This window comes from Nomascus leucogenys, chromosome 7b, assembly GCF_006542625.1.
Source record: "Nomascus leucogenys isolate Asia chromosome 7b, Asia_NLE_v1, whole genome shotgun sequence".
Classification (NCBI taxonomy): Eukaryota; Metazoa; Chordata; class Mammalia; order Primates; family Hylobatidae; genus Nomascus; species Nomascus leucogenys.
Genome location: NC_044387.1, coordinates 79,289,599 through 79,313,562, shown reverse-complemented (window position 1 = coordinate 79,313,562; position 23,964 = coordinate 79,289,599). Strand labels below are relative to the sequence as shown.

The 23,964-nt window shown below is 38.7% G+C and overlaps 1 protein-coding gene across 1 annotated transcript; it reads left to right on the top strand.

Moving 5' to 3' along the window:
- The first annotated feature begins 9,546 nt into the window (after window positions 1-9,546).
- On the top strand, window positions 9,547-23,570 carry PPID (peptidylprolyl isomerase D). The gene is made up of 10 exons (XM_003257910.4): window positions 9,547-9,770; window positions 11,496-11,636; window positions 13,363-13,469; window positions 15,454-15,642; window positions 16,984-17,106; window positions 17,265-17,371; window positions 19,434-19,575; window positions 21,858-21,944; window positions 22,036-22,078; window positions 22,879-23,570. The coding sequence occupies exons 1-10, from the start codon at window positions 9,686-9,688 to the stop codon at window positions 22,965-22,967; spliced, it is 1,113 nt and encodes a 370-aa protein (XP_003257958.1). The 5' UTR covers window positions 9,547-9,685; the 3' UTR covers window positions 22,968-23,570.
- Window positions 23,571-23,964: the final 394 nt, after the last annotated feature.

Genomic DNA, 23,964 nt, shown 5'->3' with positions numbered 1-23,964 from the left:
TTTTGGTTTTATCAAGAATGGTACCCATTATATTATTTAATGTTTCTCTTATAATGTAGAGAAACCATAGAGATGGAAAACCATTAATAGACTATTTTGTTTATGTACGAAATTTCCTGAACAGAAGGCAGATAAATTGGAGAGACATTATACAAGAAGAATTGACAGATTGTGACAGTGAACATTCCTGAGATCTACTGTGTGCAGAAGTAGAGTGAGACCTTAAGGGTTTCTAGCCCAAGGTACCTTTAAAAAAAATAGAGAGGGTAACAGGAGAAGGTAATTTGAGTGTAAGGTATAGATGAGAGTTCACTTTGGGATATATCAACTTTGGTGGGATATGATATTAGAAAGAGGACTAAAAAATTCCCATGTGCCAATCCATCTTCTTTGAAATTCAAACCAATCAAATTCAAACTGTTAGTAATCAAACCGCTACCAAATTCAAACTGTTAGTAATCAATATGTATCCAGGACAGTTAATATTGGCATTAGGATACAGAAGGTACCTATATGTGAAAGCATCTGGCACACAGTAGGTATGGAGTAATGTTTGTTTTTGTATCTTTAATTCCCAGAAATCATTCTGCCAAAGAAACAGAATCTCAAGGAATAAAACTCTCTATTATTAAGAAGAAACTTTGATGTTTACAGGATTTTTAAATTGTATGCATCATTTTCAATAAATTTTAATGGTATTACAATAGTAAGATTACTAGGAATAAATGTTAAGACTAGGAATATAAAAAATGAAAAATCACAGGTTATTTTATTTGAGATATAATACCATTCATTTTTAATGTCTCAGCAAGCTCATTAATTGCCTCCATGTCACTACATTCAATGGATATCTATCTGTCTTCATTTTGCTTAATTTCCTAGTCAACTTGTTTATCACTCTCTCCTTGAAACACTCGTTTTTCCCGTCAATGTCATAATGCCACATTTTCTTCCTGGCTTGTCTTTCTACTCTTCTTCTCTGCCTCCACTGCAGACTCATTCTTCTCTCCTCTTGGCCTTTAAAAAGTGTAGTTTCTCAAGGCTCTGTCCTAGGATCTTTTCTCTATTCACCCTCTACTCCCGTTGTCCAACTATTACACCTTTCCCCACTAAATTATCATCTGTATACCATGATACCTAAATTTATGTCTCAATGTTAGATCTTTCCCTTTATATGTCCAACTAACTACTCAGTATCTCTATCTGGATGTCTCGAAGGTACCTCAAATTCAACATGTCTGAGACCAAAGTGATGATATTCCACTCAAACGCTATCTTTTTCTTCTAGTGTTCCTCATCTCAGTAAACAGCCTCACCATCCATCCAATTGTGATCTCAGGAAGCCAAGTGTCATCCTTTTTCCATTCTGCACAGTCACATCCCACATCCAGTCCAACACTTGTTACTGTTGATCACCCTTGTACCTTTCCCATCCATCCATTTTTATCCATCTTTACTATCACAACTTTAGTACAAGTGGAGTCATCGCTCACCAATAGTAACCTGCTCAGCGTCCTCTTTAAATCCATTATGGCTCCCCTCCATTTTGTTCTCCATGCTAGAACCAGAATAGTCTTTTTTTTTTTTTTTAAGACAGAATCTTGTTCTGTTACCCAGGCTAGAGTGCAGTGGCATGATCTCAGCTCACTGCAGCCTCTGCCTCCCGGGTTCAAGTGATTCTCCTGTCTCAGCCTCCCAAGTAGCTGGGATTACAGGCACCCGCCACCACGCCGAACTAATTTTTGTATTTTTTGCAGAGATGGGGTTTTGCCATGTTGGCCAGGCTGGTCTTGAACTCCTGACTTTGGGTGAGGTGATCCCCCTGCCTCAGCCTCCCAAAGTGCTGGGATTACAGGCGCTGGCCATGGTGCTTGGTCCAGAATAGTCTTTTAAACATGCAAATCTTTTCATGTCAACCCTGCTGAAAATCCTTTTCATTGGTTTACTGTTGCTGTTGGGAAAATATCTGAAATCCTCAACAGGTCACAAAAGTCGAGTCAATCAATAAGCCTTAACAGATCCTCTCTATATAAACTCTTCTACTTAGCATAACCCTTTTTCAGAGACACCAGCATCTGTTAGTTGCACATCTATTTGTTTCTTCTGGCTTCTATCTCTGCCCAGAATTAGGGAAGTTCATGGAGATGCCAGAAGATTGGCACTAATTCTCTAACCTTTCTCACTCCATGCAAAGTGATTTGGTAGAAATTTTATTATTGTTTTTATTTCCTGTGGAAAAAATGTTTTATTTGCCTCTATTCACATTCTATAAATATAGAATATCTTACAAAAAGTATAAAAACCTAAACCATTTTATTATGATATCTCAAAACCAAATTATATAGGGATAAAACAACTCCAGCATTAATGTCAGAAGGAGCTCAGGGGCCCTTTATATATCATGGTATTTTAAAACAAATATGTAAATCTATCAAGATTGTTAGATTGTATTTTTCTAGTGTATGGTAGAAGTGGTTTTAGAATCATATTGGGCAACATTTTTTTACCTCCCTAACCCTTATTTGCCTTCTAAGGATTAGAGAGATAAAATGGGATAATAAAGTTACCTACATTCCAAAGTTATTTTAAGGACTAACTAAGATAAAGTATGTAAAGTACCTAGCAGAAGTGTGGCACATAGTAATGATCAATAGGTGCTAATTATTACTATTTTTGTTTATGATAGTCACAAAGTCATTGTTTTAAAAGTTCTTTTAGGTTCATGTAACTTTTTTCTTCAGCGAAAAGAAATACTGAGGATTTGAACAAGTCTATCACTGGTTTTGTTCTATCAAATATGGGTAAATACACTTTTTAAACTGAAAACAGTAAACATTAATCCTATTACTCTGCAGAGAAGAAAATAATCTTACTGCTCTTCAGAAAGATTTTACTATTACTCCTTATTGCACATAAGCCCTGTCTACCTGGTGCTATTGTGAACTAATAATCAATATCCTTTTTTGCCATGTCACTTCCAGCCCCTAGATGAAGAAGCTTGTCCCGTTGGGAGTCCTCAGGCACAAAGTCCACTGCACCACTTCTGTCTGTGCAATGATTTTTGCCAGTGGTGGAGACTCTGCTGTCCCCTGGTGGCATTTGCTGTCTTTCATTTAATCAATGTTCTGGCTTGGAAAACCTACAGTTATCCTTAGATACTCATAAATTTAGCAGGCAAAACCTGAGAGTTGCTATCTCATTCTGATCTGTAATTATGACTCTTGTAGTGGAAGCATCACTTTCTCTATATGGTTCACAGCAGGAATTCTTGGTTAGGAAACTCTCCCACATGTTACTGTCTCATCAACACCAGTGCTTCCTCTAGGAAGGGGCAGAATCATTTCGTCTCCTCTTGAAGGACTTACATGCTAAACTGTTCTTTGGAGTTCTATCTTTGGTTTCAGAGTCTGATTCCACACACAGGATCCTGAAATTTCCTCTTCTAACTCTGCTATCCTTCCTAATTTCTTATCTTTGACAAAGAGGTTGGATGTTACTTCGAATTTGTCCAGGATCCTAGTAAGGACCTCAGTTATCTACAACCTATGCCTACGTAAAGGAATAAAGTTAGATTTGTATGAAATACAACTTTATTTTTCTATAACTCCTCTGAAATTCAATTTTGAATTGCCTGTTTCAAAGGGCTGGTAATATCATAATCCGTTTCTATTTCTGGTATTCCTCCTTTTTCTCCCTTGGGGTTGGATCTAAATTCAAAAAGGCCTAATATAACAGCAAATTTGGGGGTTTGGAGCCTCTGGTTCTCAACGTGATCTGTCTACACAGGCATCCAGTGAGAAATTCATGATCCTAACTCAGTTATCAGTTCTACAAACCTCTAATGAGTTCAGAATTCCCTTCTGCAAGCTCCCTTTAAATGTGGAGGCTGCCTTTCTTTTCCATGTCAAACATGGGTGTACAGGGATATTGTTTTGTTTCCACTTCAAGTTAGGGCATACAAAATCTCTGGGACCCTGTCTAGTTCCCATCTACCTACTCACACCATGAATCTTGTTCTCTTTCTGGGGCCTGTTGCCTTCCTGGGACAGTTCAGGAATCAGGGAACACATCCCTTTAATCCTGGATTTCACAAACCCATCTATGGAGGTTTGGTGGCTTCCCAGGTATGTGATGGGGGCCATGGTAAGACTCCCTGTCTCTGGGACTGTGGAAATCTGCCTTGCCATTGCCTCCTCTCTCACTTTCCCCTGTGCACCATCCACAATCTTGTCATCTCCCAATGCAGAAAGTGGTTTTTTTGTTTGATTTTTTTTTTCTGAGAATGGAAAGCCATGATCTTACAAAAGATGTTTTGTCCAAATCTTTTGCTATAGCCAAGAGTCTTATCTGTTTCTGTAAAGCCAAGCTTTTTGCAACACCAAAGTCAGAAAGAGACTCCCTTTGTTCCCTCTGCTTTCTTTGCTGTCACTTCTTTCTTTAAAAGCAAAGAGCACAGAATGCCTAGCTGCTTGTTTGGGGTGATGGGTAATGAGATTGAGAGAAGAGAATATTGGGGAGGAAGGCAATCTATTAACATTATTCTACCACATTTATGAGCAACAGACAGAAATTATAACAAAAAGGCTGTCAGGAAAACTCCCCACTCCATCTGGATGAAACTGTGTTCTCAACCCTAAGAAACGGGGCATGCTTTTGTCTCTTCTGCTCTTTTCCTTGCTAAGCACAGACAAGATGTCAGAACTCAGAAGTCCTGTTCCATGTAAGCAGACTGACAGTAGGGCAAGTGTTTTCTAGGAAAAGGTTTATCTTTTCACTGGAGATCCAGTTCTGGGTGGTTTTGAAAGGTACAATTCTTTTATTTGGTTTGGTTCTAGGAATATGACAGTTTATATAAAGCTGTTGCTTTACTGTGAAAAACCTAGACATAGTGAGAGTAACATCTGAATTAATCTTTTACACCCAGAAACCTGTAGAGCAGAAAGAGTCACTTTTTTTTCCTTGTAAGAATGCAAAGGAATCCTCAAAACTCCTTTGCAGTTTTAACATCCGTTTTGAAATATGTTGATGTAACTATTATAATGAAGTATTAGCTACTTATGGTTAGTAATTGCTTACACTTATTGAGTACTTACTATGTGTCAGATACTAAAACACTTTTATTTAATCTTTTTCACTTAATCTTCATAATAACCTTAGGAGATACATATTATTATTCTGATTCATAGGTGAGGAAAGTGAGGTACAAAGAGGCTAAGTAACTCGTCCAAAGGCACAAACTATGATCTGTTACAGACTGAATGTGAACCCCAGAATTCTGATGGCAGAGAAGGTATGCTTACCTGGGTCTTCAGGGAACCACCATGAATAGATACCATGAATAAACACCAGGAATTGGAGAACATAAGAAATTCACATTTTATATTTATTTTAATGTGCTGGTATTTGGAAGGACCAGCATGGAAACCTGATACAGAGAATCATTTTGAGTTACACTTAAAGGCATGGAAATAAAATTTCTTGTTAACATTATGTTATAAAATTCTCAAAGCCATTAGTATTTTGTATAATTCATTCATTCAAAAATATTTACTGAGCACCTACTATGTGTCAGCACTGTTAGAAGTGCTGGGGATAGAGTAATGAAAAAAACAAAGGTTCTTGTCCTTGTGGAACTAAATTTTGTTTTTTTAAACTCCTCTTACTATCTATCATTTCCAAGGAGCTGATTTTTAATGAGTAGGTGAAATACATAAGTAAACAGTATATTACAAAGTTATAAATGCTATGGAAAGATAAATTAGGGGTATCTTTGAGTTTGTTCCTCTTAATGTTCCTTTTCCTTTCTATTTCAGGGATAAAATGGGCTAGGTTATAAAACTGTTACTCATTCTGAAAACTCAATCTGAAGGAACTGGACAAAAATACAAACCAAAGTATGACTTCTGATTTCAACGTTGAAACCAGTTGATATGGTTAGGCTTTGTGTCCCAACCCAAATCTCATCTTGAATTGTAATCCCCATAATCCCCATGTGTCTAGGAAGAGACATGTGTCTAGGGAGATCAGATCATGGAGGTGGTTTCCCCCATGCTATTCTTGTGATAGTGAGTGAGTTCTCATGAGATCTGATGGTTTTATAAGGGGCTCTTCCCCTTTCGCTCCTCACTCTTCTATCTTGTGCCACCACGTGAGAAGGTCCAAGTGTACTTCCCCTTCACCTTCTGCCACGATTGTAAGTTTCCTGAAGCCTCCTGAGCCATGTGGAATGGTGAGTCAATTAAACCTCTTTCCTTTATAAATTACCCAGTCTTGGGTATTCCTTTATAGCAGTGTGAAAATGGACTAATACACGAGCGGTCCAGACCCACCTGAAGTAGCAGTACTATCTGAAAAACTGGCTTCTCATGGAGAAATAACATTTTTGTTGCCCATTTTCACTTTATAAGTATATGTAGTTTCCCTCCTTTGAAGATGCTCTTTACCTGTTTCCTCCTTACCTGTCTTCCTTGCGACATATGCTCCTGTGACTGATCTTACTCATATTTCTGACCTTAGAAAAGGCTACGTGTTCAGTGCCCCTGCTGTGTGCTGAATGTGATTGTCTTTTTCCTATTAAAACACTAATTATATTGCATTGTAGAGGTTTATTCAATAGTCTTTCTCCCCCATAAGACTGTAAAATTTGTGTAGCTAAGGATAAGGGGCCAGGTGTGGTGGCTCACGCCTGCAACACTCCTGGAGGCCAAGGTGGGCAGATTGCTTGAACCCAGGAGTTCAAGACCAGCCTGGGCAACATGGCGAAACCCCATCTCTACTAAAATGTTAAATTTAAGCTAGTAGATCAGAATAAAAATGTTAATGTGAACTTATTGTGATATATATGAGACAAAGTATAAGTTACCAGTTTGCAGCCCAGACATGAGACTGGATTAATGAATGATTTTGATGCTCTTGTTTATCAAGGGACACAGAAGTTTTGTTCTGAGCCATCCTGGGTCTTCAGGGAACCACCATGAATAAATACCATGAATAAACACCAGGAATTGGAGAACATAAGAAATTAACATTTTGTATTAATTTTAATGTGCTGGAATTTGAAAGGATCAGCAAGGAAATCTGACAGGAAATCATTTTGAATTACACTTAAAAATTAAAAAAAAATTTACCTGGGCATGGTGGCATGTGCCTGTAGTCCCAGCTACTCAAGAGGCTGAAGTGGGAAGATCACTTGGGTCCAGGAGGTTGAGGCTGCAGTGAGCTGTGATTGCACCACTGCACTCCTGCCTGGGCGATAGCACAAGACCCTGTTTCAAAAAAAAAAAAAAAAAGGATAAGGAATATGTTTTATCATCATTGTATCATCAGCACTCAGAATGGAGGCTGGCATACAGTAATAGTAAGAGCTAAATATTTGTCATATAATTGAATCAACTTTTGCTGAGTTATCTATGTGGACATGCCTACGTATGTATGCATTTTGTTAATGAGGCAAATTTGTGATTACACAGAAAAATTCAATCAATATAATACCCTTACTGATTTGTCCTAAAATTTCACCAACACCTATTATTTATTTTTTCACAAAAGATATGTTGGTATTTTAATTAAAAACGACTCTATAAATCGGTTTTATTATTTCTTTATTTATTGTTTAGAAAATATTTTTTGTAGAGATGAGGTTTCACCATGTTGTCTGGGCTGGTCTTGAACTCCTGGGCTCAAGCCTTTTACCCACCTTGGCCTCCCAAAGTGCTGGGATTACAGGCGTGAGTCATCACACCCGGCCAACAAATTGGTTTTATTACGAGTAGCTAGTAATACATGTAATTTCTCTTTTACTTTTTAAAATATTATGAAAAAATTTAAATGTGCAAAATAAAGAGTAGTATAATAAACTCCCATGCACCAATCATCTGCCCTGGCCCTTATGTTTCATCCACAACCCAACCCACTTACCTGACTCTAGGTTATTTTAAAACAACTTCAGGCACCATAGCATCTAATTTTCAGTAATTTAAAAAAGAGTGTATAAGAATGCTTTAGAGATTACAAGGCATTCAATTATCTTACACATTATCTTTTTCCATTCTCATACCCTGTTCTTTGGCACTTTACCGAAAAGGAAATGAGAAAGGTTCAGAGAAATTAAATGACTTTTCTTTGGTAACATTCCTAGTGTATGTTGTAGTCAGAACTTGAAGCTTTTGCTTTTTTTTTTTCTTTTTTAAAATCAACTTTCGTGCTTAGTCCAGTGTATAACATCATAGGCAAATTCAAATTGAGAATAGGAACCAGTTGTTCTTTAACCATAACCCTTCTAACTTTTACATATTCTAAGACCGGGTAGCAAGTAGGGCAGGAGCCTTCATCTAGAGGGATGGTGGCAGCTCTGATAGGGGAAAATTAGCACTGGTCTTTCCTTCCAAAAAGCCACTCTGGCTGCTGCTGTTGACACAAGGCTCCTGGCTTTTGAGACATTGAGTGCTGGATTCCAATACTTTTTGCTTTCTCATAAGAAAAAAAAATGTTAAGCATCTAAGGATATCTCATGCCTTATTGATAAAGTAAGCCTCAGGCTGAATCCAAATTGCTGAGCTCCAACAGAACTACAGGGCAAAGCATCTACACAGGGAATTGCCACTCTTCTCCAAAATTAGGCTTTATTAAGAGGCACGACTATAGTCTCCTCATATACGTGTGTGTGTGTGTGTAAAAAGTAAATGTTTTACACAGATCCCCATAAGGGAAAAGTGGACTATAGTAATACAGTTATTTTTTTGTTTTTGTTTGGGGGGAACAGTTTCGCTCTGTCACCCAGTCCGGAGTATAGTGGTGCGATCTCGGTTCACTGCAACCTCCGCCTCCCCGGTTCAAGCGATTCTCCTGCCTCAGCCTCCCGAGTAGCTGGGACTACAGGCAAGCACCACCACGCCCGGCTGATTTTTTTATTTTTATTTTTAGTAGAGACGGGTTTCATCATGTTGGCAGGCTGGTCTCGAACTCCTGACCTCAAATGATCCGCCCGCCTCGGCCTCCCAAAGTGCTGGGATTACAGGCGTGAGCCACCGCGCCCGGCCAAATACAGTTTTATCAGGAATCAAAACTGTGCTCTCTTCTGGACTCTCAGCTTTAGCTGTTTGGAGCGTTTAGTCTAACCCTTACCACTTACATTGTAATGTGAAGATCAGATTGTAACGACATGGCAATAATAAGGCTCCTATTGGTTGGGTACCACCAGTTTATGCCAGGCATTGTACTGATTCATGTCTTTAATCCTCAAAATGACCTTCCGAGGTCAGCGTTTTAATTCTCTTTTTCCAGACGAGCAAACTGAGTTTCTGAGAAGTCACACCCAAGTTGGTGGCAGAGCTGACGCTGGCATGGGGTTGACTCCAAAGCTTTCTACGCCACGAGGGTAGGAAAGACAATGAAACACAAGCGAGAATAATGAGAACTGGGATCGTAACTTCACTAAATGAGAAGCCAGGAACAGGTGGCGGAGGGCACCCGGCTCGCTGCACGGAGTCGCTCTGGCGCTTTGAAACACCGCGCGGGGGAGCGGGGCGGTGCCGGAAGTCAGGCCATGGCTTCCGGTTCTCGCGCCGGAAGTGGCCGGTCAGCGTCGCTGCCAGTCTACGGCGGAGACAGGCGCTCTGGAGTTTGAGCGGCAGGGGCGGCCACGAGGTATTCTGATCTTCCGTCCTAAACGCATCTGCAAGTCGAGATGTCGCACCCGTCCCCCCAAGCCAAGCCCTCCAACCCCAGTAACCCTCGAGTCTTCTTTGACGTGGACATCGGAGGGGAGCGAGGTGAGCGGAGTCTGACGCTGGCAGAAAAGCCCCGAGGAGGCTGGGGTTCCCGGGGATTTGGGGGATTCCAAGGGCGGAATGCGGCTCCGGCCGGTGGCTGCTCAGTGTCGCGGAGGGGATGGCTGCCTAGGCTGGTCCGCCGGAGCAAGCCCGGGCATCTAGGGCTAGATCGATCCAGCGCCCTTGTATCAATGCCATCGGTCGTGCAGAAGTTTCTGGAAATTTCTAGTTCGGGAATTGTGGCGTCCTTTAGGTTTGCCTCCTGATTTGGTTGCACTTCCACGCCACCTTTGCCCCACCAAGTTAGCATGAAATAAGATTATTTTATGTTTGCAGTGGGACAGTTCAGAAAGCATATCCTGGGATATGCGTCTGCTGGGCCCCAGGAAACTATTTGCCACATGAGATAATATATCAGCACGTGCTGTGTTATTTATACGTTAAAGGGACTTGTTTGCTCATTGCTTTTGCCTTATTACCGATTCTTAACTTAGAGGTCCGTTCAGATGAGCAAACATTTTCTCTTACTTTGCCACTGAGAAAATGCGCTCAACGTAGGGATGGTGTTGCCTAGGTTACATAGCCGCTCAGAAGTTCCTAAGGCCTGGTGAATTAGGGAGCGTGTTGCTTTGTAACTGGATTGGCCTTGTTCTGGAACATGATGGAATTGCTGGCCAGGCAGTGTGTTTGAATGCATGTACAGTACACACATACGTTTACACGTACATTCAGTTTGTTGCAACTAGCTAGGGCTAGGTTTATTCTCACCTGTCTTAGGTGCTGTCTAGAGGAGGAACTTTTACAGCTTTTGCTTCAGAGGCTGCACGAGGCAGTTTGCTCAGAGCACGCAGGTATACACAACACGTGGCCAGTCCGTCCACCCAAAGACTGTTCAATTTTCTCCTGTTGGTTGCTTGGTGATTGGAAATTCTCAGTACCTCTTGAAGAAATGACTCAGGATTTAAAACTATTTGTATTTAATGATATCTCTTACATGGTGCTAATCTTTTGGGTACTATAATTGGTTATGATCCTTGGTATGTTTCAAATCTGTTTATATACATACATGACAGTAGGTAGACTAAATTTGAATATTAGAATAAAATAAGATTCACTAATTCTCGTGAGTATATTCAAAGGAAATGAAGTTTGTATGTCAAAGAGGTATTTGCACTCCCATGTTCATTGCAGCATTATTCGTGATAGCCAAGATAATGGAATCAAACTAGGTTTCCATCTACAGATGGATTTTTTTTTAAATGTGGTATTTGTGCACAATGGAGTACCATTCACCCATAAAAAATAATGAAATCTTGGCACTTTTGACAACATGAATTAATATGGAGGACATTATGTTACATGAAATAAGCTGGGCACAGGAAGACAAGGCATGATCTCACTTATATGTGGTTTCTAAAAAGTTGACCTTGAAGTAGAGAATGGAATGGTGGATTTCAGGGGTTGGGTAGATGTTGTTCACAAGAGACCTAATTTCAGTTAGAAAGAGGGAATAAATTCAAGAAATCTGTTGTATAACATAGTGACTATAGTTAGTAGCAATGTGTTGTGTTCTTGAAATTGCAAAAAAAAAAAAGAAAAATTACAATAAAAGGGAACTTGGTAATACTTTCATGATTGATCTGCTACCATAATTATACCAACCTTCTTTTTATCATTTGTCTGTTTGGTTGGTTTGCATACTGACAAGATTTTCTTTTCTTTTAGTTGGTCGAATTGTCTTAGAATTGTTTGCAGATATCGTACCCAAAACTGCGGAAAATTTTCGTGCACTGTGTACAGGAGAAAAAGGCATTGGACACACGACTGGGAAACCTCTCCATTTCAGAGGATGCCCTTTTCATCGAAGTATGTGTAAATTTTCTGAATCTTGTTATTCTTCATATAGACAAGTCCTGTTCTTTAGGAGTTGGGGAAGAAAACACTTAAATAGGAAGTGAAGCTTAAAAAGTACTATTAGCTTCCACGTCTGAGGCAGTAACTCAGTTTCATAAAGGTTAGGCTGTGTGAGGTGGAATTACTTATGGTACTAAGGTTTATCTATAGAGAAATGGACTCCCCTAGCTTTACCCATCCTCTCATTCTCCTTCACTCTAAGATGATTTGATTGAGAAAGGAAGGCCATAGTCAACCGACCTTAGGTAGCTTCATTGCCTGGTGACAAAAAAGTTATGCGTAATTTTTGGGCATGAGTGCTTGGGAAGGCAGCAGATTTGAAGATCCAGTGTTTTGGGCACGAGTGATAATGTGGTCAAAATATGCCATTTCATACTGCTTATCACACTTTGTAATGAATCATACTTTTGTTTAGTGATAATGGTTCTCCGAGTAGACTGCAGGCTCTATGAGTTCAAGAACTGTATGTTTTCACCATTTTGTTTTTGGCATCTAATATAGTTATTGAGTAGGAACTCAGTAAGTATTTGTTTAATAAATAGGCAAATAAGCAATAATCACATGAGCAACATTTTTTTAAACGACTTATTAAGAAAAAATTAACTTTTTAAAAAGTAGTTAAACTGTTTACTTTCATGTTTAATAAAAACTTGAAATATGCTAATAAACTATATGCAGAAAATATTTAACATAGCAAGTGTGAGACTGCTATCTTTATAGAAAGGTCTGCCTGCAAGAGTAGTACTTGAGTCTGGGAACTTGACACTTGTACCATTTCCTAAATAGTAATGATTTACTATGCCTAGTCTGTTTGTACAAACATGAATGTGTGCTTTCTTTTGGGGAGTCTGGAATTTTGGTACATGCCAGGTAGAGTGTGCCCAATAAATACCTTGGGTGCTGAGTCTCTAATTGGCTCTCCTGGGCAGAAATACTGTGTACATGTTGCTGCATTTTTGTTGCTGGGGTAAGTGTGTGTTCTGTGGCATTTCATGGGACAGAGAAAGCATAAGGAAGCCTGCACATGGATTTTTCCAGACTCTGCCTGTGTCTTTCCCCTTGCCATCTCGCTGTGTATCCTTACCACTGTGATCCAACCACATACTGATTTGTGTGAGCTCTAGGGTTCTCTGAACATGAAAGCAATCTTGGTAACCTTTGACACAAAGTGATATATTTGCTGAAAATTTTCCGTTAGGGTAGAACAAATCTACTGGGAATCATTGGTCTTTATTCAGCAGACATTATTGAGTAACTAATATGTGTACATGCACATAGTTACACGGATGTAAAACAATGCAGTTGGTGTACTTAAGGAGATCATTGTTTGCCGGAAGGGGCAGATCATAATGCCATATGTTATGTAGGCAGAGTCAAGATACTATGGGAGAAAAATTAGGACATACAGCTTTGGGATTTCAGTGACAGTTTTATAGGGGAGGTGTCATTTGAACCGATTTTCTGAATGTTAGCAGGGATCAGGCAGTGAAAGTTGGTTGGATTCAGATGGTGAAAAGCCTGAAGCGTTTGGAGTTGCGGAGACGGGTGGGGAGGGACAAACAGGAGAGTGACATGACTAGAGTTATGCACTACAAAGTTCTTACGTACATATCCATTAGTAAGCATTGCTAAAGGCATCCATGTCTCAGTTACTAAGAGCCATTTTCCTTTTTTGTAGTTATTAAGAAATTTATGATTCAGGGTGGAGACTTCTCAAATCAGAATGGGACAGGTGGAGAAAGTATTTATGGTGAAAAATTTGAAGATGAAAATTTCCATTACAAGGTACAGTAGAGAAAATGCATGTTATTGCTGATAAAAAGATTATTATATATCTGGAATACTTGTTGGATTAAGACATCAAAAAATGTTTCAAGTGTGCTTAGATACTCCATTTCTTGTAATAGGATTCACTTTTGTAAATAATGGTTCTTTAATATGGAAAAGTTTTCATTCAGTAATGATTTATTTAGCATTATTTCATTGTGATCCAGTTTTTATATGCTTTAGTTAAGCCAATGAGTTTTTAAATGCGACCAGCATCTGGCAGAATTGTTTCCAGGAAAAATGTTTTCATTGTTGGAAGGATGGTAACTTGTGCACCCTTATCCTTGAATTTGAAGAGAAACAAAACCATCACTAATATCCAGGGTGTCAGGGGATTTGCACACTAGCAGATACAGTTAAATGTCCAAGCTCCTAAAGGACTTTAGTGGTGCCTGTGCCTTCTTGTCTTCGTTGTCCCAAGATGTAATTGGGGTATATTGCATCATTCAAGTTATAAGATGGACATGTGAGTACAAAAGTAAAGTGATATTTTTGGAAATAAGGAATATGAGCAAAGTTATTAGGATAATTTGAAAAAATGTCCTCAGTCTTCCAGCCAGTGTTTACTGAGCCACTATCACTGGCACCAAAGGGTTTATAAAAATGAAAGTCCTTGATGACAAGAAATTTATAATCCTACCTCAGAGACAAGATTAAGATACATGGGACTACTGGAGAATAATAGTATATAAATAAATGCTAAATTGATTGAATATCCTTGCTTGTGTAACATTGCTAATACATACTGTCTGTATACTGCAGGAGAAAGATGTGATTTATGCAGTCTGAATTATTATAGAAGTCATTGAGGAGGAATGGCTACTTGGGCTGTGCAGACTGGGTCTTGCAAGGCGGCAACATGTCTGAAATTTGGTTAGGCAGGAACTATAGTATTGATGCAGAATTTAAACAGGGACATCAGTGAGGAAAGACAAAGGCAAGAGATGTTGAGGAAATAAAGTTCTAGTTACTGTTGTACCAAAGGAAGCTACCAGAAGGATGAAAACTAAAGGTGATGTGATGATCATGTTGATACAGAGAAAAGGGGCCTATAGACAAGACACATGGTTCTTGCTTTCTATAAACTTGGTGGCCTTAAAATCGGAATTTGATTTAGATTGAGGGGAGCAAAAGGCATTTTGGCAGGGTGGGGGGCGTCATGAAACATTATATAACATGAGAGTTACGGTGCATGCACCAACAAGGAATACATTTAGAAAGCCTAGGAGATAAAGTGAAAATGTTAAGAAATTAGGTTTCATAGATCCTTTGACAGGATTATGCCAAGGTAGAATTTTGATTTCAAGATGTACGCAGCAGTTTCTTTTGAGCACTCTCCGAAGAGGTGATTCATCTGGGATGAAAACCTAATCCAAATCCTGCATGATTTGGATTCTTTTGAGATTAGGAAAGTGCCAAACTGAATGTCTTGGGTAAATTCAGTATCCCATTATTGTTCCCAGTTGATTGATGTTTTGTAAAGGAAGACTCATACTGTAGGCATATTTATGAATTTGGAAGACCATTCAGGTCTTCCCAGAAAAAAAGAGCATTCATCATAAAAAGGGCAAAATATATGACAAGAGTTTCATAATGCTGCATCTTCATTTTAAAGGTGAAGTGTAAGTATCTTCTCATGGCCAATTTAGAAATAACCCTCCCCCCGACTATTGTTTCTGTTACCTATTCACTTTGATAAGGTTTTTTAAAGTTTAAAAAGTGATTAAGTGCCTCATGTTTTGTGAATTAAAGGTTGCAGTTTATAAAAAAAAAAGTAATTAAAAAATTTTATAAGTGAAAAGTAAAAAAAAAAAGTAGTTTGATCTAAATGGTAGTATAGTGCACCCCAGTTTTATGTTCAGTAAAAGAACAGTTCAGACTAACACACATTTCAGAAAGAACACATCTAACCTTGGTTTTCTTTTCATTTTTATTTCTACAGCATGATCGGGAGGGTTTACTGAGCATGGCAAATGCAGGCCGCAACACAAATGGTTCTCAGTTTTTTATCACAACAGTTCCAACTCCTCATTTGGATGGGAAACATGTGGTGTTTGGCCAAGTAATTAAAGGAATAGGAGTGGCAAGGATATTGGAAAATGTGGAAGTGAAAGGTGAAAAACCTGCTAAAGTAAGTAAAAAGTTACAGTGAAATACACTTATTATCTTAGTTGCTTTTTTTTTTTTCTCGAGATGGAGTCTTGCTCTGTTCCAGGCTGGAGTGCAGTGGTGCAGTCTCGGCTCACTGCAGCCTCTGCCTCCCAGGTTCAAGCTATTCTCCTGCCTCAGCCTCCCGAGTAGCAGTGATTACAGGTGTGCACTACCACACCCGGCTAATGTTTTTTGTATTTTTAATAGAGACAGGGTTTCACCATGTTGGCCAGGCTGGTCTCAAACTCCTGACCTTGTGATCTGCCCACCTTGGCCTCCCAAAGTGCTGGGATTACAGGCATGAGCCACTGCGCCCAGCCTTTTAGTTGCTATCTTAAAGAAATGTAAGTAAAAGGATCAGGTGATTATTAGCTAGAAAAATTTTATAATAATTTTGGGTATAGGAGCCTGGATCTGCCACTTTTTTTTTTTTTTTTTTTAACTTTTCTACAATGGGAAAGACAATTAGGGTAGTTTTAAAGGAGATTTTTATTATTTCAACTTTCATTTGGTGATCTTTGCTAGTTTACGATAAGTCTTCCTATACCTGCAAAACTGTTGAGTTGGTATGTATAGCAGTACATAGTAGAATGAGGATAGTAAATCTAAAATCTTGTCTGGATTGTAGCATTAAATAGAGGTTTGGCCTTGACCTTGTTACTTAACTTTTCCACACGTGTTTTCTCCTGTCTAAATTACTTATGGGTTTAGACTAGATTATTTCTGAAGACCCTTGTGTACTTAATTTCTGTGAATCAAAATGACTTTAATATTGGCTGGGCATGATAGCTCATGCTTGTAATCCCAGCACTTTGGGAGGCTGAGGTGGGAGGATCACTTGAGACCAGGAGTTGGAAACCAGCTTTGGCAACATAGTGAGACGCTGTCTCTATTAAAACAAACAAACAAACAAACAAACAAAAACCCTAAACGACCATAATACTACCCAGCCTAAGTGACAGGGTCGTGAGTGGGAGTTGGAAGCTCAGTTACTTGTAGGAGGTAGGCTGTCACTCAGTGTATGACAAGAATAGTAGTAGACCGGAAGCTCATGCCCCACCTAATGCCACTTACATAGACAATGATAAAATTGCCAACTTATTCTGTGTTTATTGAGCTCCTGAATAGCAAGAAAATGCTTATGTAAATACTAACATTGTCGTATTAGTTGGAATGTATAAAAACAGCATTATAGTACATAAATGAGCCTCCTCACATAAATCTGTGAATTGGACAGTGTTGCACATGACTTCAGCTGTATAGCTTTTGTCTCTCATTATTACGATAATGCACTTCTACAATTTAGGGTTATTTTTTACAGTTGTGCGTTATTGCAGAATGTGGAGAATTGAAGGAAGGAGATGATTGGGGAATATTCCCAAAAGATGGCTCTGGCGACAGTCATCCAGATTTCCCTGAGGATGCGGATATAGATTTAAAAGACGTGAGTACTTTCAGATTAGTCAAACTTTAATTAATTTAGTAAGTGAAAAGATCTAGTACTAAAAGTTTGAGCTTTTGTTTCAGTCTCTCATATGATAGAATCTAGCATTAAACCACATTACTTACTAAAATCCAACATATTTGTATTTTTTTATACAGGTAGATAAAATTTTATTAATAACAGAAGACTTAAAAAACATTGGAAATACTTTTTTCAAATCCCAGAACTGGGAGATGGCCATTAAAAAATATGCAAAAGTTTTAAGGTAATATTGTTTCTAACAAATTGTTTTTAAGAAATTATAAATTGAATTATAAATTAAAATTAAGAATTGCTTATTGTATTTTTGCAAATTACTTGTGGAATAACCAGGTGCGCTGAAATAGTTGCATTTCCTTTTTTTCCCCCTCAGCTTATTTTGAGAAATTTCAAAAGACAGAAGTTGAACGAGTAGTACATAATTACTCATATGTTTTACTTACATTCACCAATTTTTAACTTTTGCTGTTTGTTTTTACAGAACTATTTTGATAGGAAGTTGTTGATACTGTGATACTTTACCCTAAGTATTTCAGCCTGTATTTCCTAAGAAACAAAGACATTCTATATAAGTTCAATACCATTAAATCACCCCAAAGTAATATTGATAGAGAATGCATATTTAGGCTGGGCATAGTGGCTCACGCCTATAATTCCAGCACTTTGGGAGGCCGAGGTGGGCGGATCACCTGAGGTCAGGAGTTGGAGACCAGCCTGGCCAATATGGTGAAACCCCATTTCTACTAAAAATACAAAAATTAGCTGGGCATGCTGGCGCACTCCTGTAATCCCAGCTACTCGGGAGGCTGAGGCACAAGAATTACTTGAACCCAGGAGGTGGAGGTTGCAGCAAGCTGAAATTATGCCACTGCACTCCAGCCTGGGCGACAAGAGTGAGATTCTGTCTCAAAAAAAAAAAAAAAAAAAAAAAAAAAATCCACATTCCAACTTCCCCAGTTGTTTCAATTTCTTAGAAAAATCCAGGGTCCAAACTAAGATTATGTGTTGTATTTAGTGGTAGTATCTCTTATGTTTCCTACCTCCCCTGGTTTTTTATTCATTTGAATTTTTGTGGAGTCCAAGTCAGTTGTTTTTATAGACTTCCATCTGTATGTGTTTGTTTCCTTAAGATTAGTTTGAGGTGAAATTTTGGCAAGAAGACTTAGGTAGGTGTTGTTTTGTATTACCTATGGTATCACATCCTGAAGACACATTTCGCTTTGGCCTGTTTGAGTTCACACACGTGGTTAAAGTTGTGTCAACCAGAAGCATTTGTTAGTCTGAGGTGGTATTGTGAAATTGTGTGAATATCTAGTCCCCAACAACCTTTCACACAGCGGATCTTAGCATCACTGAAAATCCATGCCTGAATCTGTTATACTGATCTTCTAATTTTATCATTGTACAGTTATTAACTAGCATTCTTCTGTTTGCAAGAGCTTCCCGCATATTTTTTAAGTTATCACTATAGACCTGTGGATATTTTTATTTTCTTTTTTTTCCTTTTATAGAAACAAGGCCTCCTTTATATTGCCCAGGCTGGTCTGGAAATTTTGGGCCCAAGCAATCCTCCCTCCTCACCCTCCCAAGTAGCAGGCACTAGAGGCTATCTTATGGGTAGTTTTCAATTGCGTTTGTTAGTACACTATTACTGTCATTCTTTTTCATGCCCAAAGGGTTCCAAATTTGTTCAGTGGAAGGCCCCTTTCCTTTGGCATGTTCCTATTAGTCTGCGAGCACTTGCTTGCTTTTTTGCACCAGATGTTCTAAGCTCATCTTACCTTGCTTTCAGATCTGATATGGCAGTTTCTCCAAGGACCTCTGATTTCTTTCAGAGAAAGGAAAGTTCAGAAACCAAATTCTGGGGGCCAGGTGTGCTCAGTTTCTGGGCCGTTTTCAGGGACAATGCAAAATCAACGCAATAGAGTTCTCCTTCATCTTTCCCCTGTTGAATTCCCTTCTCCTATTATGAGAATCCTGGTTCCAAACATAATTATGTTGGAAAGTACATAGTGGGGACCTGAGTTTTAAAAATAGAAAAGTGTTACTAGTGCATAATTAGATTTGGGAATTGGTCTTAAATTGGTCTCTTTGAACACTTTGGGGAACAAAAACAATTTTTTTAAGCCTTCTTAAGAAAAATTTTAAAAAGTATGATCATTAAGATTATTAATAGCATTTTTAGAGCTTTTTATATCAGAAATGACATAACACTTCTGGACATACAGAAGAAGAGTAATTCCTGTTTATGTGGCCTTTCATACTGCTTTTATTAATGCATTCTGCAGATACGTGGACAGTTCAAAGGCTGTTATTGAGACAGCAGATAGAGCCAAGCTGCAACCTATAGCTTTAAGCTGTGTACTAAATATTGGTGCTTGTAAACTGAAGATGTCAAATTGGCAGGGAGCAGTTGACAGTTGTTTAGAGGTAAGTCTGTTTGATCTTGAACTTTTGAATAAATTGGATTAAGACTTAGTTTGAATAGTAGCAATTTTTATATACATTAATATATCTTATTGCATAGGACCTAATGAGGCTTAGGAAAACATTTTGTTTCTAAATATTTTGGACCCTCAGTTCTTTCTCTACATTCATTTTGCTTATAACTCTGTGTCACTTAACACCTATGAAGATCCTTGCCTTTTTTTCTCAAAGCACGTATATCAGCTCATGTATTCACTTAAGAGCACCTATTATTTCTTAGGCATTGGAAGACAAAGGCAGGAATGATTAAGAATGTGGGTTATGGAGTCAGTCAGGCATGGCTTTTTTCTTCTTCTTTTTTTTTTTTTTTTGAGACGGAGTCTTACTCTGTCACCCAGGCTGGAGTTGGAGTGCAGTGGCGCAATCTCGGCTTACTGCAACCTCTGCCTCCCGGGTTCAATTGATTTTCCTGCCTCATCCTCCCGAGTAGTTGGGATTACAGGTGTGCACCACCATGCCCAGATAATTTTTGTATTTTTAGTAGAGACAGGGTTTCACCATGTTGGCCAGGCTCGTCTCAAACTTCTGATCTCAGGTGATCCACCCGCCTCAGCCTCCCAAAGTGCTGGGATTACAGGTGTGAGCCACCGTGGCGTAGTTATAGAGAGTTATATAACATAATGTAAGGCATTTAGTGTAGTGCCTGGCACATTTTAAGCACCTAACAGAGATGAGTTATTTTAATTAAAAGATCCATACCTTGAAGAAGCTTAATAAGTGATTCAGGATAGGAGGGGGTCAGTTTAAATTTAGGTGCATAAGGACTTGTGTATGGAGAATGGGTACTATTGGAGCAGGTCATTTATCTTTAGGAGGGCCATCCAGGTATGCTAACTGATAAAGCTAGAAAGGTGGCAGTTTTACCTTCCTCAAATAGAGCAATTATTACTCTCTTCCCTGTTGTATAGTTTGAAAAGTTTTCCAAATGAAACATTTTAAGAATAGACATTCTTAAACATTTAAGCATAGACTAGCTATGCTCAGAGCAAGTAGAACTAAAATGAGATCCTAATTTGGTAGGATAGATGGAATAAGGGATAGGAATATATTTAGAAGGGAGCATACAACAGAGGAAAAAGCTTAGAAAAGATGGATCTTCACTCTGGGTTTCTTTCTTTTTTTTTTTTTTTTGCTCTGTCACCCATGCTGGAGTGCCGTGATGCAATCAAAGCTCACTGCAGCCTCAACCTCCTGGGCTCGGGTGATCCTCCCACCTCAGCCTCCTAAGTAGCTGGGACTACAGGTGCTTGCCACCATACCCAGCTAATTTTTAAATTTTTTGTAGAGATGGGTTTTCGCCATGTTGCCCAGGCTGGTCTCTTAATTCCTGGGCTCAAGCTGTCCACCCGCTTTGGCCTCCCAAAGTGCTGGGATTACAGTTAAGAGCCTCTGTGCCCAGCCTGGATCTCTTTTTGACCCGTGAGGCAGATAATAAAATCTGAGTATTGGCCGTTAAAAGATGTTACATAAACAAAAGATAATTTTAAAATGTTTGTTCTAGGGGAGAGACCTGATGCATAAAGTCTCTTAGGTTAAAAGACCTTTTGTAAGAAAAAACCTAGGTTGAGTATGGTGTGGTTCATGCCTGTAATTCCAGCACGTAGGGAGGCCACGGCGGGTGGATCACTTGATCCCAGGAGTTTGAAACCAGCCTGGGCAACATGGTGAAACCCTGTCTCTAGAAAAAAAAATTAGCCTGGTGTGGTGGCACATACCTGTAGTCCAGCTATTTGGAGGCTGAGGTGGGAGAAGCACTTGAGCCAGGGAGGCTGAGGCAGCAGTGAGCTGTGATCAGGCCACTGCACTCCAGCCTGGGCCACAGAGTGAGACCTTGTCTTTAAAAAAAAAACCTTAAGAGTTTATAACTTAAGAGTTATTAAGTTATTAATGTTCTTAAAAAACTTATAATTCAAGTAAAAAGTGTATACAAATTTTTCTTCAAAATGATTTTCTCTTAAAAGTGTTAGTTCAGGCCCATTCGGGAGATTGAAACCACAGTGGGGAGCATATTGGAAACTACAGAAATGTCTTTCTCCTCCATGTCCATTCAGTGCCCTCTGCTGACAAAACTTAGTGCCCACTGGCAGAGGAGAGCTATTTGCAGGTTTCAGCTCCATTTTCACAGACCAGTGAAGGATGGGTTTGGAGTTGATAGGCAATGAATTGAAATCTGGCATATAAGCTTAATACTTTGATATAAATACTAGCTTTATACTTTTTTGTAGGCTCTTGAAATAGACCCATCAAATACCAAAGCATTGTACCGCAGAGCTCAAGGATGGCAAGGATTAAAAGAATATGATCAAGCATTGGTAAATTTTGTTCCAAATGTTTAATTTTTAAAAATAAGACAACTACCTTTATAAATCATACATCTAACTTAAATGTTTTTTCCAATTAAAGGCTGATCTTAAGAAAGCTCAGGAGATAGCACCAGAAGATAAAGGTAAGTTGGCAGCTTTTGTAATGAAAGTTAATTTTGTTATTTAAAAATTTATCCTCAGGAACCATTGTTCACTTTGCCAGATTTTAGATGTTTGTTCAACAGATATTACAGAATGCCTGCTGTTGGGCCAGGCATTATCATATAGCAATGAACAAGACAGTCAAAGTCCCTGCCCTCAAAGAGCTTACATTCTACTTCTGCTCAAGAATATACTAGTTTTTCACGTTATTTATTCTTCAAGTTATCATCTCTGTAGTTTTTTATATGTCTAAATACTGTTTGTCTTAGGGTATCCTTTGAGACTCTGTTCCTATTCTGGTTATTCTAGTCGAGAGCTCGGCATTGTAAGACACAGTATTCATGGTAAATTTAATATTTGGGACCATTCTTCAAGCTGAATGTGGCCATAACCTTAGTATTGAAGTACTGGTTATATGTTTTAGGAAACTATGACAAAAATAAGCTTGTTTTTCAAATAAACCAACTACGAATAGTGACACTAGATCTGGGTATTACAAAATGTCTTTGGTCTCTTATTACTAAAATGAAACAAGGGAAGCAATTACTGTTCTCTAGAGGGAGAAGGCAAATCTTGATATACTTGAGTTCTCTCAGTTGACAGTCCTAAAATTACGTTTCATTTCTGTGTTTGTGTGATTGCTCAGATTTTCTGTTACTAGGGCTTAGTTACTTTATGGAGAAGTTTTTTCAAGGGGTAGTTAACATTAAAATAGTTTGTTAGTCACCATAATTTTTTGGATATTTTGAGAAATAACTCACATTGCATATTTATTTTACAGCTATCCAGGCAGAATTGCTGAAAGTCAAACAAAAGATAAAGGCACAGAAAGATAAAGAGAAGGCAGTATATGCAAAAATGTTTGCTTAGAAAGGATTCAGTTTTGCTTATTGTGTGTTGATTATATAAATGCAGTAAGAAAATGTAAAGGTTTTTGTCTATTAATATGATCCCTAATCTGTTTCTTTTGACACCTTAGTTCCTTACTGTTTACAGTTTAGGAGTACTGATAGGGGTTCATGCTTAATAAACATGTCACAATACAGTAAGTAAAGTGGTTTTGTTTGTTTCTTTGAGATGGAGTCTTGCTCTGTCACCCAGGCTGGAGTGCAGTGGCACAATCTTGGCTCACCGCATCCTCTGCCTCCCGGGTTCAAGCAATTCTCCTGCCTCAGCTTCCCAAGTAGCTGGGATTACAGGCACGTGTCACCACGCCCGGCTAATTTTTGTATTTTTAGTAGAGACGGGGTTTCACCATATTGGTCACGTCACACTGGTCTTGAACTCCTGACCTCGTGATCCACCCCCGCCTTGGCCTCCCAAAGTGCTGGGATTACAGGTGTGAGCCACCGTGCCCGGCCAAGTAAAATGTTTTTTAAAATGGTTATGTGCATTATTCATAAAGAATAATGGTGTCCAGTCTTTTTAAACTTGTAAAGACACATCTTATTGAATAAAGAAATGAGAGCTTAAGTTTGTATATTGTTTCCTTCAATTCTTTGATGTATCCATGGTTGGATGATGCTAGGTTTTCATAATACACACACACACACAAACTTGTTCAGGGATGGGCATACTTTTTCTGCAAGGGCCAGATCATAAAGTTTTTAGGCTTTGTGGACCATGTAATGTCACACCCACTCAACTGTGCAGTTGTAACTCAAAATTAGCCATAGACAATGTGTAACCAATGGGTATTGCTGTGTTTCAGTAAAACTTCGGTCTAGAATATATATTCATTTTTATATTTGATTACTTAACTTTGGCAAGTCAAACATAAAGTCCAGTAGTGAATTTTGCTCTTGGTACTGAATCTTTGAAGAACTGAAGAGGTAGGAAGATGCTGCATTCTTATAAAGGTTATTTA